A 14354-nucleotide genomic window follows, 5' to 3' on the forward strand; every position below is an offset into this window, starting at 1 on the left:
GGACACTCTAGGCAGTGTACTTGGTACCTGGACACTCTAGGCGGGGTACTTGGTACCTGGACACCCTAGGCGGTGTACTTGGTACCTGGACACTCTAGGCGGGGTACTTGGTACCTGGACACTCTAGGCGGGGTACTTGGTACCTGGACACTCTAGGCGGGGTACTTGGTACCTGGACACTCTAGGCGGGGTACTTGGTACCTGGACACCCTAGGCGGTGTACTTGGTACCTGGACACTCTAGGCGGTGTACTTGGTACCTGGACACTCTAGGCGGGGTACTTGGTACCTGGACACTCTAGGCCAGGGGTGGGCAATTCATTTTTACAAGGGGCCACATGAGGAACTTGAGTTGTGTTGGCGGGCCGAACCAACAATAACTTGAACTTAATTCTGCTCAGTATTAATTGTCCCCATTGTAAAAAGCATTAAATTATATATTTTGGATTAGTTGCTACTGGTAATCAGAAGAATAAGGATATTCTGTAAATATTTATATAAATATATGCAATTGTGGTGTAGGTCATATAGGAAAATACTCCTATAGAAGTAATAAACAGTAAAAACAATAATTGCATCAGTGTTTCATTTTATTTTAAACATGTTAATCTTCCCAAATACTGAATAGGTGTTTTACAGTATGTTAAAGATAGGCAATTGTCAACTTGATGCAAAAAGCAATAAATGCTTTTAATGTTTTACAGTTCATTTTACTTGTTCAGTGGGAAAAATCCAGCCTGCTCTGGGCTTGAACAAGAGCATTGAAATCTGGCTGAATGTCTGAGGTGGATATGCGAAGGACAGCTGAGAGGTGGTCATCAGTGATAGAGGATCTGTATCTGGATTTGTTGAACTTCATCACTGAGAATGTCTGTTCACATACGTAGGTAGATCCAAAGAGGACTAGAATCTTCTGAGCATGCCTCCTCATGTGTGGAAAGTTCTCCTCTTTGAGGGAAGAGTAGAAGTCCAGCAGTGAGACTGACCTAAAGTGCTCTGCCAGAAGTGTGTCAGACAGCAGGTCAATCAGTTCCATCTGAACATCACTGGGTGCATTCTCCACACTGCAGGTGAAGGGAGAACCTGCCAGCTTGTCCCATTTTAGTCCCAACTTGTCCAAACATGCATTTACCTCCGTGAATAAATCACTCCCGGTTGTTGTCCCTTTCATTGACTGCATGGCTGCCAGCTCCTCCGTGATTTTAAAGTCCGTAGATATCCCACGTATGAAAATGAGTAGCTGGGCAGTGTCACGTACATCGCAGCTCTCATCCAAAGCCAGGGAAAAATAGTCGAAGCTGACCGCTCTGTTCTTCAGCTGAAGTTCCAGATTCCCCGCGATGTCCTCAACCCTCCTCGTTACAGTCCATCGCGAGAGGGGCACGTTCTCAAAAGCTCCCTTTTTCTCCGGGTATATTAGGGCAGCAGAGTCCAGCAAACACTCCTTAATAAACTCCCCGTCAGAAAACGGTTTACTTTTTCTGGCGATTTTGTGGGATATGACATAACTTGTCTTGACAGCTGAATCTCTGGATGTGCAACGTTTAGTAAAAAGTCCTTGTTGGTTTTGCAGCTTAGCTAGCAAAGCATCCGACTCCCTTGCGCGCTCTTGTTCAGACAAGTTCTTGTATTTCTCCTCGTGTTTGGTCACGTAGTGGCGATTCAAATTGTAATGCTTGAACACGGCGACCTGTACACCACAAACTAAGCACACGGCTTTACCTTTGACTTCTGTAAATAGATATTTAGCAGTCCATGTCTTGTTGAAAACGCGGCATTCGGTATCGATTTTTCTTTTGTTGCCGTGGGCTGACATGTTGAGGGCTAGCTTAGCATACCAGCATCACATGTAGCTGTTTACCTACGCATGTGCGTGACTACGTAAATAAAAAAACCTTTTCAAAATAAAAGCACACAGCCGTATTGCGTGCACAGCATAAATAGGCCTATTTTTTTAAATTTATGTTCTAATTTACTTGACCTCACGCGGGCCAGCCAGGGACAGCCAACGGGCCGGATGTGGCCCGCGGGCCGTAAAATGCCCAGGTCTGCCCTAGGCGGGGTACTTGGTACCTGGACACTCTAGGCGGTGTACTTGGTACCTGGACACTCTAGGCGGTATACTTGGTACCTGGACACTCTAGGCGGTGTACTTGGTACCTGGACACTCTAGGCGGTGTACTTGGTACCAGGACATCCTAGGCGGTGTACTTGGTACCTGGACACTCTAGGCGGTGTACTTGGTACCTGGACACTCTAGGCGGTGTACTTGGTACCTGGACATCCTAGGAGGTATACTTGGTACCTGGACACTCTAGGCGGTGTACTTGGTACCAGGACATCCTAGGCGGTGTACTAGGTACCTGGACACCCTAGGAGGTGTACTTGGTACCTGGACACCCTAGGAGGTGTACTTGGTACCTGGACACTCTAGGCGGTGTACTTGGTACCAGGACATCCTAGGCGGTGTACTTGGTACCTGGACACTCTAGGCGGTGTACTTGGTACCTGGACATCCTAGGCGGTGTACTTGGTACCTGGACACTCTAGGCGGTGTACTTGGTACCTGGACACCCTAGGCGGTGTACTTGGTACCTGGACACCCTAGGAGGTATACTTGGTACCTGGACACTCTAGGCGGTGTACTTGGTACCAGGACATCCTAGGCGGTGTACTAGGTACCTGGACACCCTAGGAGGTGTACTTGGTACCTGGACACCCTAGGAGGTGTACTTGGTACCTGGACACTCTAGGAGGTGTACTTGGTAGAACTTCTGGTGCATACCGGGGGAGGCTGGGGACATGGACTCATGTTCAGAACCTCCTTTGTGGAAGCGGCTGCTAGGAGTTGTGGTCGGAAGGTCGTCGGTGCCTGTCGTTGCTGCAACCTAAGAACCAGCCGGTGGACACCAGCGGTGACGGAGGCCTTCTGGGCTAGGAGTCTCCAGAAACAGCTGACAGGTACCGGTTGGCCAGAAGGGCTGCAACTGGGGAAACCCGGTGTGGGAGGAGTTCTGGGAGATCACGGAGAAGGACTTTGGGTTGGCCTCAAGGAAGTCTCCTCACCTCCCTGTCTCCTTGTCTCCTCATCGCTTTGTCTCCTTGTCTCCTCATGTCCTCATCTCCTCAGTGGTGTTGGAGGAGGTGTTAGCTGCTCAGAAGGACAGAGATCAGGCTCTGATGTCACGACTCCTGCTGGCCAATGAGGAGAGAGACGAGGCTCTTCTTCGTGCATGTCAACTGCAGCAGGCCGCTGAGTACGCACACACACACACACACGCGCACACACACACACACACACACACACACGCGCACACACACACACACACACACACACACACACACACACACACACACACACACACACACACACACACACACACACACACTCCTCCTCTCCTCCCCCCCTTCATTATTCTCTCTTCAATCTGGTTAAGAGCTGTGAAAGGAGCTCTTCGTCTTAGAGGATCCTCCAAATAGAGCAGAAAATCTAATTACAGACCCCCCCCACACCACCCCCCCTCCCCTCCCTTCTCCCCCTCCCACCCCTCCCCCCCCTTCTCCCCTCTCCCACCCCTCCCCCCCCAGGGGGAGAGGGTAATTGATATTGGAGGCCACAGTCGTTGTTATGAGGACAGAATATGGAGGAGCATGTTCCATCTGTCACCACGACGAGGATCTGATCACTGACTGACTGACTGACTGGCTGTGTGTGTGTGTGTGTGTGTGTGTGTGTGTGTGTGTGTGTGTGTGTGTGTGTGTGTGTGTGTGTGTGTGTGTGTGTGTGTGTGTGTGTGTGTGTGTGTGTGTGTGTGTGTGTGTGTTCTCTCTTTATGGACGTTTTATTCATCAAACAGGGTTAGACAGATGTTTATCATAAAGACAGATGTTTATGTTGAAGACAGATGTTTATGGAGGAGAAGGATGTTTATGGTGAAAACAGATGTTTGATGTTTAAGGAGGAGACAGATGTTTGTTTATGGTGAAGACAGATGTTTGATGTTTATGGAGGAGACAGATGTTTATGTTGAAGACAGATGTTTGATGTTTATGGAGGAGACAGATGTTTGTTTATGGTGAAGACAGATGTTTGATGTTTATGAAGGAGACAGATGTTTGTTTATGGTGAAGACAGATGTTTGATGTTTATGGAGGAGACAGATGTTTATGTTGAAGACAGATGTTTATGGAGGAGAAGGATGTTTATGGTGAAAACAGATGTTTGATGTTTATGGAGGAGACAGATGTTTGTTTATGGTGAAAACAGATGTTTGATGTTTATGGAGGAGACAGATGTTTTTCATGGTGAAGACAGGTGTTTGATGTTTAAGGAGGAGACAGATGTTTATTTATGGTGAAGACAGATGTTTGATGTTTATGGTGAAGACAGATGTTTGATGTTTAAGGAGGAGACAGATGTTTGATGTTTATGGAGGAGACGGATGTTTGTTTATGGTGAAGACAGATATTTGATGTTTATGGTGAAGACAGATGTTTAAGGAGGAGACAGATGTTTGTTTATGGTGGAGACAGATGTTTGATGTTTATGGAGGAGACAGATGTTTATGGAGGAGACGGATGTTTTTTCATGGTGAAGACAGATGTTTGATGTTTATGGAGGAGACAGATGTTTTTTCATGGTGAAGACAGATGTTTGATGTTTAAGGAGGAGACAGATGTTTGTTTATGGTGGAGACAGATGTTTGATGTTTAAGGAGGAGACAGATGTTTGATGTTTAAGGAGGAGACAGATGTTTGATGTTTATGGAGGAGACGGATGTTTGATGTTTATGGTGAAGACAGATGTTTATGGAGGAGACAGATGTTTATGGTGAAGACAGATGATTATGGAGGAGAAGGATGTTTATGGTGAAAACAGATGTTTATGGAGGAGAAAGATGTTTGATGTTTATGGTGAAGACAGATGTTTATGAAGGAGACAGATGTTTGATGTTTATGGTGAAGACATATGTTTATGGAGGAGAAAGATGTTTGATGTTTAAGGAGGAGACAGATGTTTGTTCATGGTGAAGACAGATGTTTGATGTTTAAGGAGGAGACAGATGTTTATGGAGGAGACAGATGTTTGATGTTTATGGTGAAGACATGTTTATGGAGGAGAAGGATGTTTATGGTGAAAACAGATGTTTATGGAAGAGACAGATGTTTGATTTTTATGGTGAAGACAGATGTTTGATGTTTAATGAGGAGACAGATGTTTGTTCATGGTGAAGACAGATGTTTAAGGAGGAGACAGGCGTGGAGGCGTGGAGGCGTGGAGGCGTTGAGGCATGGAGGCGTGGGAGCGTGGAGGCGTGGGGGCGTGGAGGCGTGGAGGCGTGGAGGTGTTGGGGCATGGGGGAGTGGGGGCGTGGAGGCGTGGAGGCGTTGGGGCGTGGAGGCGTTGGGGCATGGGGGCGTGGAGGCGTGGAGGCGTTGGGGCGTGGAGGCGTTGGGGCGTTGGGGCGTGGGGGCGTGGAGGCGTTGTGGCGTGGAGGCGTGGGAGCGTTAAGGACGGCCGCAGAGCGAGCCGGGCTGGATGGGCTGTGAGGTGTTAGAGGTGTTAGAGCAGCGTTATTGGAGGCGGCCGGTCTTTCATTACCTGCCTCCCTGCAGAGCGGCGCCGCCTCGGCCGCCTTATTACAGTTTATTAGAGAAAAACAGCAGCAGCTCAATGAAAAGAGTCTCAGGAGGAGAAGAAGAGATCAGCTGGTTACCAGCGCCGGTCCAACAGCAGGCCGCCGGACAAACAGAACTCCTGGACAGAACAATGACTTCAAAATGACAGAGAGTTTCAGCTGGACTTCAGGGAGGCAGGACACGATGATTACACAGCTGCTGCAGCCGCCGCCGCCGCCGCCACGGCGCTCTGCTCATCTAACGTGCTGCTGCTGAGCTCCCGGTTTAATATGGTCAGAGGTGTCAGGACCGGACCGTTCCAAACTATAGTCAGAGGTGTCAGGACCGGACCGTTCCAAACTATAGTCAGAGGTGTCAGGACCGGTCCAAACTATACTCAGAGGTGTCAGGACCGGACCGGTCCAAACTATAGTCAGAGGTGTCAGGACCGGACCGTTCCAAACTATAGTCAGAGGTGTCAGGACCGGACCGGTCCAAACTATAGTCAGAGGTGTCAGGACCGGACCGGTCCAAACTATAGTCAGAGGTGTCAGGACCGGACCGGTCCAAACTATAGTCAGAGGTGATTGATCGTTTCATACGTTCTCTTCATGGTGTTTATTGATCGATTAATGCGTTCTCTTCATGGTGTTTATTGATCGATTCATACGTTCTCTTAATGGTGTTTATTGATCGATTAATGCGTTCTCTTCATGGTGTTTATTGATCGATTCATGCGTTCTCTTCATGGTGTTTATTGATCGTTTCATACGTTCTCTTCATGGTGTTGATTGATCGATTAATGCGTTCTCTTCATGGTGTTGATTGATCGATTAATGCGTTCTCTTCATGGTGTTTATTGATCGATTCATACGTTCTCTTCATGGTGTTTATTGATCGATTAATGCGTTCTCTTCATGGTGTTTATTGATCGATTCATACGTTCTCTTAATGGTGTTTATTGATCGTTTGATACGTTCTCTTCATGGTGTTTATTGATCGATTAATGCGTTCTCTTCATGGTGTTTATTGATCGTTTGATACGTTCTCTTCATGGTGTTTATTGATCGATTAATGCGTTCTCTTCATGGTGTTTATTGATCGTTTGATACGTTCTCTTCATGGTGTTTATTGATCGATTAATGCGTTCTCTTCATGGTGTTTATTGATCGTTTCATACGTTCTCTTCATGGTGTTTATTGATCGTTTCATACGTTCTCTTCATGGTGTTTATTGATCGATTAATGGGTTCTCTTCATGGTGTTTATTGATCGATTCATACGTTCTCTTCATGGTGTTGATTGATCGTTTCATGCGTTCTCTTCATGGTGTTTATTGATCGATTCATACGTTCTCTTCATGGTGTTTATTGATCGTTTCATACGTTCTCTTCATGGTGTTTATTGATCGTTTCATACGTTCTCTTCATGGTGTTTATTGATCGATTAATGGGTTCTCTTCATGGTGTTTATTGATCGATTCATACGTTCTCTTCATGGTGTTGATTGATCGTTTCATGCGTTCTCTTCATGGTGTTTATTGATCGATTCATGCGTTCTCTTCATGGTGTTGATTGATCGTTTCATGCGTTCTCTTCATGGTGTGGATTGATCGTTTCATGCGTTCTCTTCATGGTGTTTATTGATCGTTTCATACGTTCTCTTCATGGTGTTTATTGATCGTTTCATACGTTCTCTTCATGGTGTTTATTGATCGATTAATGCGTTCTCTTCATGGTGTTTATTGATCGATTCATACGTTCTCTTAATGGTGTTTATTGATCGATTAATGCGTTCTCTTCATGGTGTTTATTGATCGATTCATGCGTTCTCTTCATGGTGTTTATTGATCGTTTCATACGTTCTCTTCATGGTGTTGATTGATCGATTAATGCGTTCTCTTCATGGTGTTTATTGATCGATTCATGCGTTCTCTTCATGGTGTTTATTGATCGATTAATGCGTTCTCTTCATGGTGTTTATTGATCGATTCATACGTTCTCTTAATGGTGTTTATTGATCGTTTGATACGTTCTCTTCATGGTGTTTATTGATCGATTAATGCGTTCTCTTCATGGTGTTTATTGATCGTTTGATACGTTCTCTTCATGGTGTTTATTGATCGATTAATGCGTTCTCTTCATGGTGTTTATTGATCGTTTGATACGTTCTCTTCATGGTGTTTATTGATCGATTAATGCGTTCTCTTCATGGTGTTTATTGATCGTTTCATACGTTCTCTTCATGGTGTTTATTGATCGTTTCATACGTTCTCTTCATGGTGTTTATTGATCGATTAATGGGTTCTCTTCATGGTGTTGATTGATCGTTTCATACGTTCTCTTCATGGTGTTTATTGATCGTTTCATACGTTCTCTTCATGGTGTTTATTGATCGATTCATGCGTTCTCTTCATGGTGTTGATTGATCGTTTCATACGTTCTCTTCATGGTGTTGATTGATCGATTCATACGTTCTCTTCATGGTGTTTATTGATCGTTTCATACGTTCTCTTCATGGTGTTGATTGATCGTTTCATACGTTCTCTTCATGGTGTTTATTGATCGTTTCATACGTTCTCTTCATGGTGTTTATTAATCGTTTCATACGTTCTCTTCATGGTGTTGATTGATCGTTTCATACGTTCTCTTCATGGTGTTGATTGATCGTTTCATTCGTTCTCTTCATGGTGTTGATTGATCGATTCATACGTTCTCTTCATGGTGTTGATTGATCGTTTCATACGTTCTCTTCATGGTGTTTATTGATCGTTTCATACGTTCTCTTCATGGTGTTGATTGATCGTTTCATTCGTTCTCTTCATGGTGTTGATTGATCGATTCATACGTTCTCTTCATGGTGTTTATTGATCGTTTCATACGTTCTCTTCATGGTGTTGATTGATCGTTTCATACGTTCTCTTCATGGTGTTTATTGATCGTTTCATACGTTCTCTTCATGGTGTTTATTAATCGTTTCATACGTTCTCTTCATGGTGTTTATTGATCGTTTCATACGTTCTCTTCATGGTGTTGATTGATCGTTTCATTCGTTCTCTTCATGGTGTTGATTGATCGATTCATACGTTCTCTTCATGGTGTTTATTGATCGTTTCATACGTTCTCTTCATGGTGTTGATTGATCGTTTCATACGTTCTCTTCATGGTGTTTATTGATCGTTTCATTCGTTCTCTTCATGGTGTTTATTAATCGTTTCATACGTTCTCTTCATGGTGTTTATTAATCGTTTCATACGTTCTCTTCATGGTGTTGATTGATCGTTTCATTCGTTCTCTTCATGGTGTTGATTGATCGATTCATACGTTCTCTTCATGGTGTTGATTTATCGTTTCATACGTTCTCTTCATGGTGTTGATTGATCGTTTCATACGTTCTCTTCATGGTGTTTATTGATCGTTTCATACGTTCTCTTCATGGTGTTGATTGATCGATTCATACGTTCTCTTCATGGTGTTTATTAATCGTTTCATACGTTCTCTTCATGGTGTTGATTGATCGTTTCATACGTTCTCTTCATGGTGTTGATTGATCGTTTCATTCGTTCTCTTCATGGTGTTGATTGATCGATTCATACGTTCTCTTCATGGTGTTGATTGATCGTTTCATACGTTCTCTTCATGGTGTTTATTGATCGTTTCATACGTTCTCTTCATGGTGTTGATTGATCGATTCATACGTTCTCTTCATGGTGTTGATTGATCGTTTCATACGTTCTCTTCATGGTGTTGATTGATCGTTTCATACGTTCTCTTCATGGTGTTGATTGATCGTTTCATTCGTTCTCTTCATGGTGTTGATTGATCGTTTCATACGTTCTCTTCATGGTGTTGATTGATCGTTTCATACGTTCTCTTCATGGTGTTGATTGATCGTTTCATACGTTCTCTTCATGGTGTTGATTGATCGTTTCATTCGTTCTCTTCATGGTGTTGATTGATCGATTCATACGTTCTCTTCATGGTGTTGATTGATCGTTTCATACGTTCTCTTCATGGTGTTTATTGATCGTTTCATACGTTCTCTTCATGGTGTTGATTGATCGTTTCATGCGTTCTCTTCATGGTGTTTATTGATCGATTCATGCGTTCTCTTCATGGTGTTTATTGATCGTTTCATGCGTTCTCTTCATGGTGTTTATTGATCGATTCATTCGTTCATCTCCATGGTGTTTATTGATCGTTTCATACGTTCTCTTCATGGTGTTTATTGATCGATTCATTCGTTCATCTTCATGGTGTTTATTGATCGTTTCATGCGTTCTCTTCATGGTGTTTATTGATCGTTTCATGCGTTCTCTTCATGGTGTTTATTGATCGTTTCATGCGTTCTCTTCATGGTGTTTATTGATCGTTTCATGCGTTCTCTTCATGGTGTTTATTGATCGTTTTATTGATTGGTCGTATAATAACAGGAACTGTGTGTTTGTCTTCAGGTCGGAAGACTTTCCCGTCGACGGGGCTGACCAGGTAAAAACACTCTGTGTGAATACACCAGCAGCTTTAAACTCCGATTTATTGATCTGATCAGTCTTTCTCTGATTGATCAGGATGTAGACGAACTCCTTCAGAGTGTTCGTGATGCCGACTCCGTCCAGGAAGTCCAACGGTTCGGTTCAGTTCTGGTTCAGCGTCTGCGGTTAGCGAGGCAGCGGAGAGATGACATCACTGCTCAGGAGATGAAGGCCGTGATGGAGGAGAGAGACGGGTCAGTCGCCAAGGTGAGTCCACTCACCTGTCTGTTTATCTGTCTGTCTACCTGTCTGTCTACCTGTCTATTTATCTGTCTGTTTATCTGTCTGTTTATCTGTCAGTCTACCTGTCTGTCTACCTGTCTGTCTACCTGTCTATTTACTTGTCTGTCTACCTGTCTGTTTATCTGTCTGTCTACCTGTCTACCTGTCTGTCTACCTGTCTGTCTACCTGTCTACCTGTCTGTTTATCTGTCTGTTTATCTGTCTGTCTACCTGTCTGTCTACCTGTCTGTCTACCTGTCTGTTTACCTGTCTGTCTACCTGTCTGTTTATCTGTCTGTCTACCTGTCTACCTGTCTGTCTACCTGTCTGTCTTCCTGTCTGTCTACCTGTCTGTCTACCTGTCTGTTTATCTGTCTGTCTACCTGTCTGTCTACCTGTCTGTCTACCTGTCTGTTTATCTGTCTGTCTACCTGTCTACCTGTCTGTCTACCTGTCTGTCTTCCTGTCTGTCTACCTGTCTGTCTACCTGTCTGTCTACATGTCTGTCTACCTTTCGGTTTACCTGTCTGTCTACATGTTTGTCTACCTGTCTGTCTTTCTGTCCGTCTACCTGTCCGTCTTCCTGTCTGTCTACCTTTCTGTATACTTGTCTTCCTGTCCGTCTACCTGTCTGTCCACCTGTCCGTCTACCTGTCCGTCTACCTGTCTGTCTACATGTCTGTCTACCTTTCTGTTTACCTCTCCGTATACCTGTCTGTCTGCATGTCTGTCTACCTGTCTACCTTTCTGTCTACCTGTCTTCCTGTCCGTCTACCTGTCTACTTGTCTGTCTACCTGTCCGTCTACCTGTCCGTCTTCCTGTCCGTCTACCTGTCTGTCTACCTGTCCGTCTGCCTGTCCGTCTACCTGTCCGTCTACCTGTCTGTCTACCTGTCCGTCTGCCTGTCCGTCTACCTGACCGTCTACCTGTCCGTCTACCTGTCCGTCTACCTGTCTGTCAACTTGTCTGTCTACCTGTCTACCTGTCTGTCTACCTGTCTGTCCACCTGTCCGTCTACCTGTCCGTCTACCTGTCTGTCTATCTGTCTGTCTACCTTTCTGTCTACCTGTCTGCCTACCTGTCCGTCTACCTGTCTGCCTACCTGTCCGTCTACCTGTCCGTCTACCTGTCTGTCTACCTGTCTGTGTACTTGTCTGTCTTCCTGTCCGTCTACCTGTCTACCTGTCTGTCTACCTGTTTGTCTACCTTTCTGTCTACCTGTCTGTCTACCTGTCTACCTCTCTGTCTACCTGTCTGTGTACTTGTTTGTTTATCTGTCTTTCTACCTGTCTGTTTACCTGTCTGTTTTCCTGTCTGTCTACCTTTCTTTCTACCTGTCTGTTTACCTGTCTGTCTACCTGTCTGTCTATCTGTCTGTCTACCTTTCTGTCTACCTGTCTGCCTACCCTACCTGTCCGTCTACCTGTCCGTCTACCTGTCGGTCTTCCTGTCCGTCTACCTGTCTGTCTACCTGTCCGTCTACCTGTCCGTTTACCTGTCTGTCTACCTGTCTGTCTACATGTCTGTCTACCTTTCTGTTTACCTGTCTGTCTACCTGTCGGTCTACCTATGTACTTGTCTGTCTTCCTGTCCGTCTACCTGTCTTCCTGTCCGTCTACCTGTCTACCTGTCTGTCTTCCTGTTTACCTGTTTGTCTACCTTTCTGTCTACCTGTCTACCTGTCTGTCTACCTGTCTACCTGTCTGTCTTCCTGTCCGTCTACCTGTGTTCCTGTCCGTCTACCTGCCTACCTGTTTGTCTACCTTTCTGTCTACCTGTCTGTCTACCTGTCTACCTGTCTGTCTACCTGTCTACCTGTCTGCCTACTTGTCTGTGTGGTGTGATGGATCAATGAGACTGAGGTTATTGATTAGAAAGGTAACGTGTGAAAGTATTGATCATCTAGAGGAGGACGGATCTAAACAGGAAGCTGTCACCGTTTTATTGACCTGTAACAGAAACATTAATACCTGATGATCAATAACAAAGAGGAAGAAGCATTCACAAAGGAGACCTGGCTCAACTGATCACTGCTGATCAATGCTGATCACTCATCATCAATACTGATCACTGATTATCAATACTGATCACTGATCATCATTACTGATCACTCATCATCAATACTGATCACTGATCTGATCACTGATCTATGGTGTACGGTCATAGACCTGCTCTACATATAAAGCGTCTTGAGATAACTTCTGTTGTGATTTGACGCTATACAAAAATAAATTGATTTGATTTGATTTGATTTGATCAACATTACTGATCACTGATCATCATTACTGATCACTCATCATCAATACTGATCACTGATCATCAATACTGATCACTCATCATCAATACTGATCACTGATCATCAATACTGATCACTGATTATCATTACTGATCACTGATCATCATTACTGATCACTCATCATCAATACTGATCACTCATCATCAATACTGATCACTGATCATCAATACTGATCACTGATTATCATTACTGATCACTGATCATCATTACTGATCACTCATCATCAATACTGATCACTCATCATCAATACTGATCACTCATCATCAATACTGATCACTGATCATCATTACTGATCACTCATCATCAATACTGATCACTGATCATCATTACTGATCACTCATCATCAATACTGATCACTGATTATCAATACTGATCACTCATCATCAATACTGATCACTGATCATCATTACTGATCACTCATCATCAATACTGATCACTGATCATCAATACTGATCACTCATCATCAATACTGATCACTGATCATCATTACTGATCACTCATCATCAATACTGATCACTGATCATCAATACTGATCACTCATCATCAATACTGATCACTGATCATCATTACTGATCACTGATCATCAATACTGATCACTCATCATCAATACTGATCACTGATTATCAATACTGATCACTGATTATCATTACTGATCACTGATTATCAATACTGATCACTGATCATCATTACTGATCACTGATCATCAATACTGATCACTGATCATCATTACTGATCACTCATCATCAATACTGATCACTGATCATCATTACTGATCACTGATTATCAATACTGATCACTGATCATCATTACTGATCACTGATCATCAATACTGATCACTGATCATCATTACTGATCACTCATCATCAATACTGATCACTGATCATCATTACTGATCACTCATCATCAATACTGATCACTGATCATCATTACTGATCACTGATCATCATTACTGATCACTCATCATCAATACTGATCACTGATCATCAATACTGATCACTGATCTGTCCTGCGCGAATCAGGATCTCGCGATCTGTCTCTCTCTCTCTCTTCCGTCTCTCTCTCCGTCTCTCTCTCTCGTCACTCTTCCTCTCTCTCTCTGTCTCTCTCTCTCGTCCTCTCTCTCTGTCTCTCTCTGTCTCTCTCTCGTCTCTCTCTCTCTCTCTCTCTGTCTCTCTCCGTCTCTCTCTCTCGTCTCTCTCGTCTCTCTCTCTCTCTCCTCTCTCTCCTCTCTCTCTCGTCTCTCCGTCTCCTCGTCTCTCTCCGTCTCTCTCTGTCTCTCTCTCTCTCTCCGTCTCTCTCCGTCTCTCTCTCTCTCTCCGTCTCTCTCTCTCTCTCTCTCTCTCTCCGTCTCTCTCTCTCTCTCTCCGTCTCTCTCCGTCTCTCTCCGTCTCTCTCTCTCTCTCCGCTCTCTCCGTCTCTCTCCGTCTCTCTCTCTCTTCTCGTCTCTCTCTCTCTCTCTCTCTCTCTCTCCGTCTCTCTCCGTCTCTCTCTCTCTCTCTCTCTCCGTCTCTCTCTCTCCGTCTCTCTCCGTCTCTCTCTCTCTCCCTCTCTCTCTCTCTCTCTCTCCGTCTCTCTCTCTCTCTCCGTCTCTCCGTCTCTCTCTCTCCGTCTCTCTCCGTCTCTCCCGTCTCTCTCTCTCTCCGTCTTCTCGCTCCGTCTCTCTCTCGTCTCGCTCCGTCTCTCCGTC

At 44.4% G+C, this 14354-nt stretch overlaps 1 protein-coding gene across 3 annotated transcripts in view; it reads left to right on the forward strand.

The window, feature by feature from the left end:
* Positions 1-12455, forward strand: part of LOC141776159 (uncharacterized) — a 77761-nt gene extending 65306 nt beyond the window's left edge. Inside the window, exons 8-10 of one of the 3 annotated variants that reach the window (XM_074649711.1) lie at positions 3130-3256; positions 10071-10104; positions 10185-12449. In XM_074649711.1, the coding sequence (XP_074505812.1) occupies positions 3130-3256; positions 10071-10104; positions 10185-12215 (2192 nt within the window). In that variant the 3' untranslated portion in view covers positions 12216-12449. Of the gene's footprint in view, positions 1-3129; positions 3257-10070; positions 10105-10184 lie in introns of all 3 variants that reach the window. The other 2 variants (XM_074649712.1, XM_074649715.1) reach the window with 2 other exon arrangements.
* The last annotated feature ends 1899 nt before the right edge of the window (positions 12456-14354 follow it).

This window comes from Sebastes fasciatus, chromosome 1 (assembly GCF_043250625.1).
Source record: "Sebastes fasciatus isolate fSebFas1 chromosome 1, fSebFas1.pri, whole genome shotgun sequence".
In the NCBI taxonomy this organism is placed as follows: Eukaryota; Metazoa; Chordata; class Actinopteri; order Perciformes; family Sebastidae; genus Sebastes; species Sebastes fasciatus.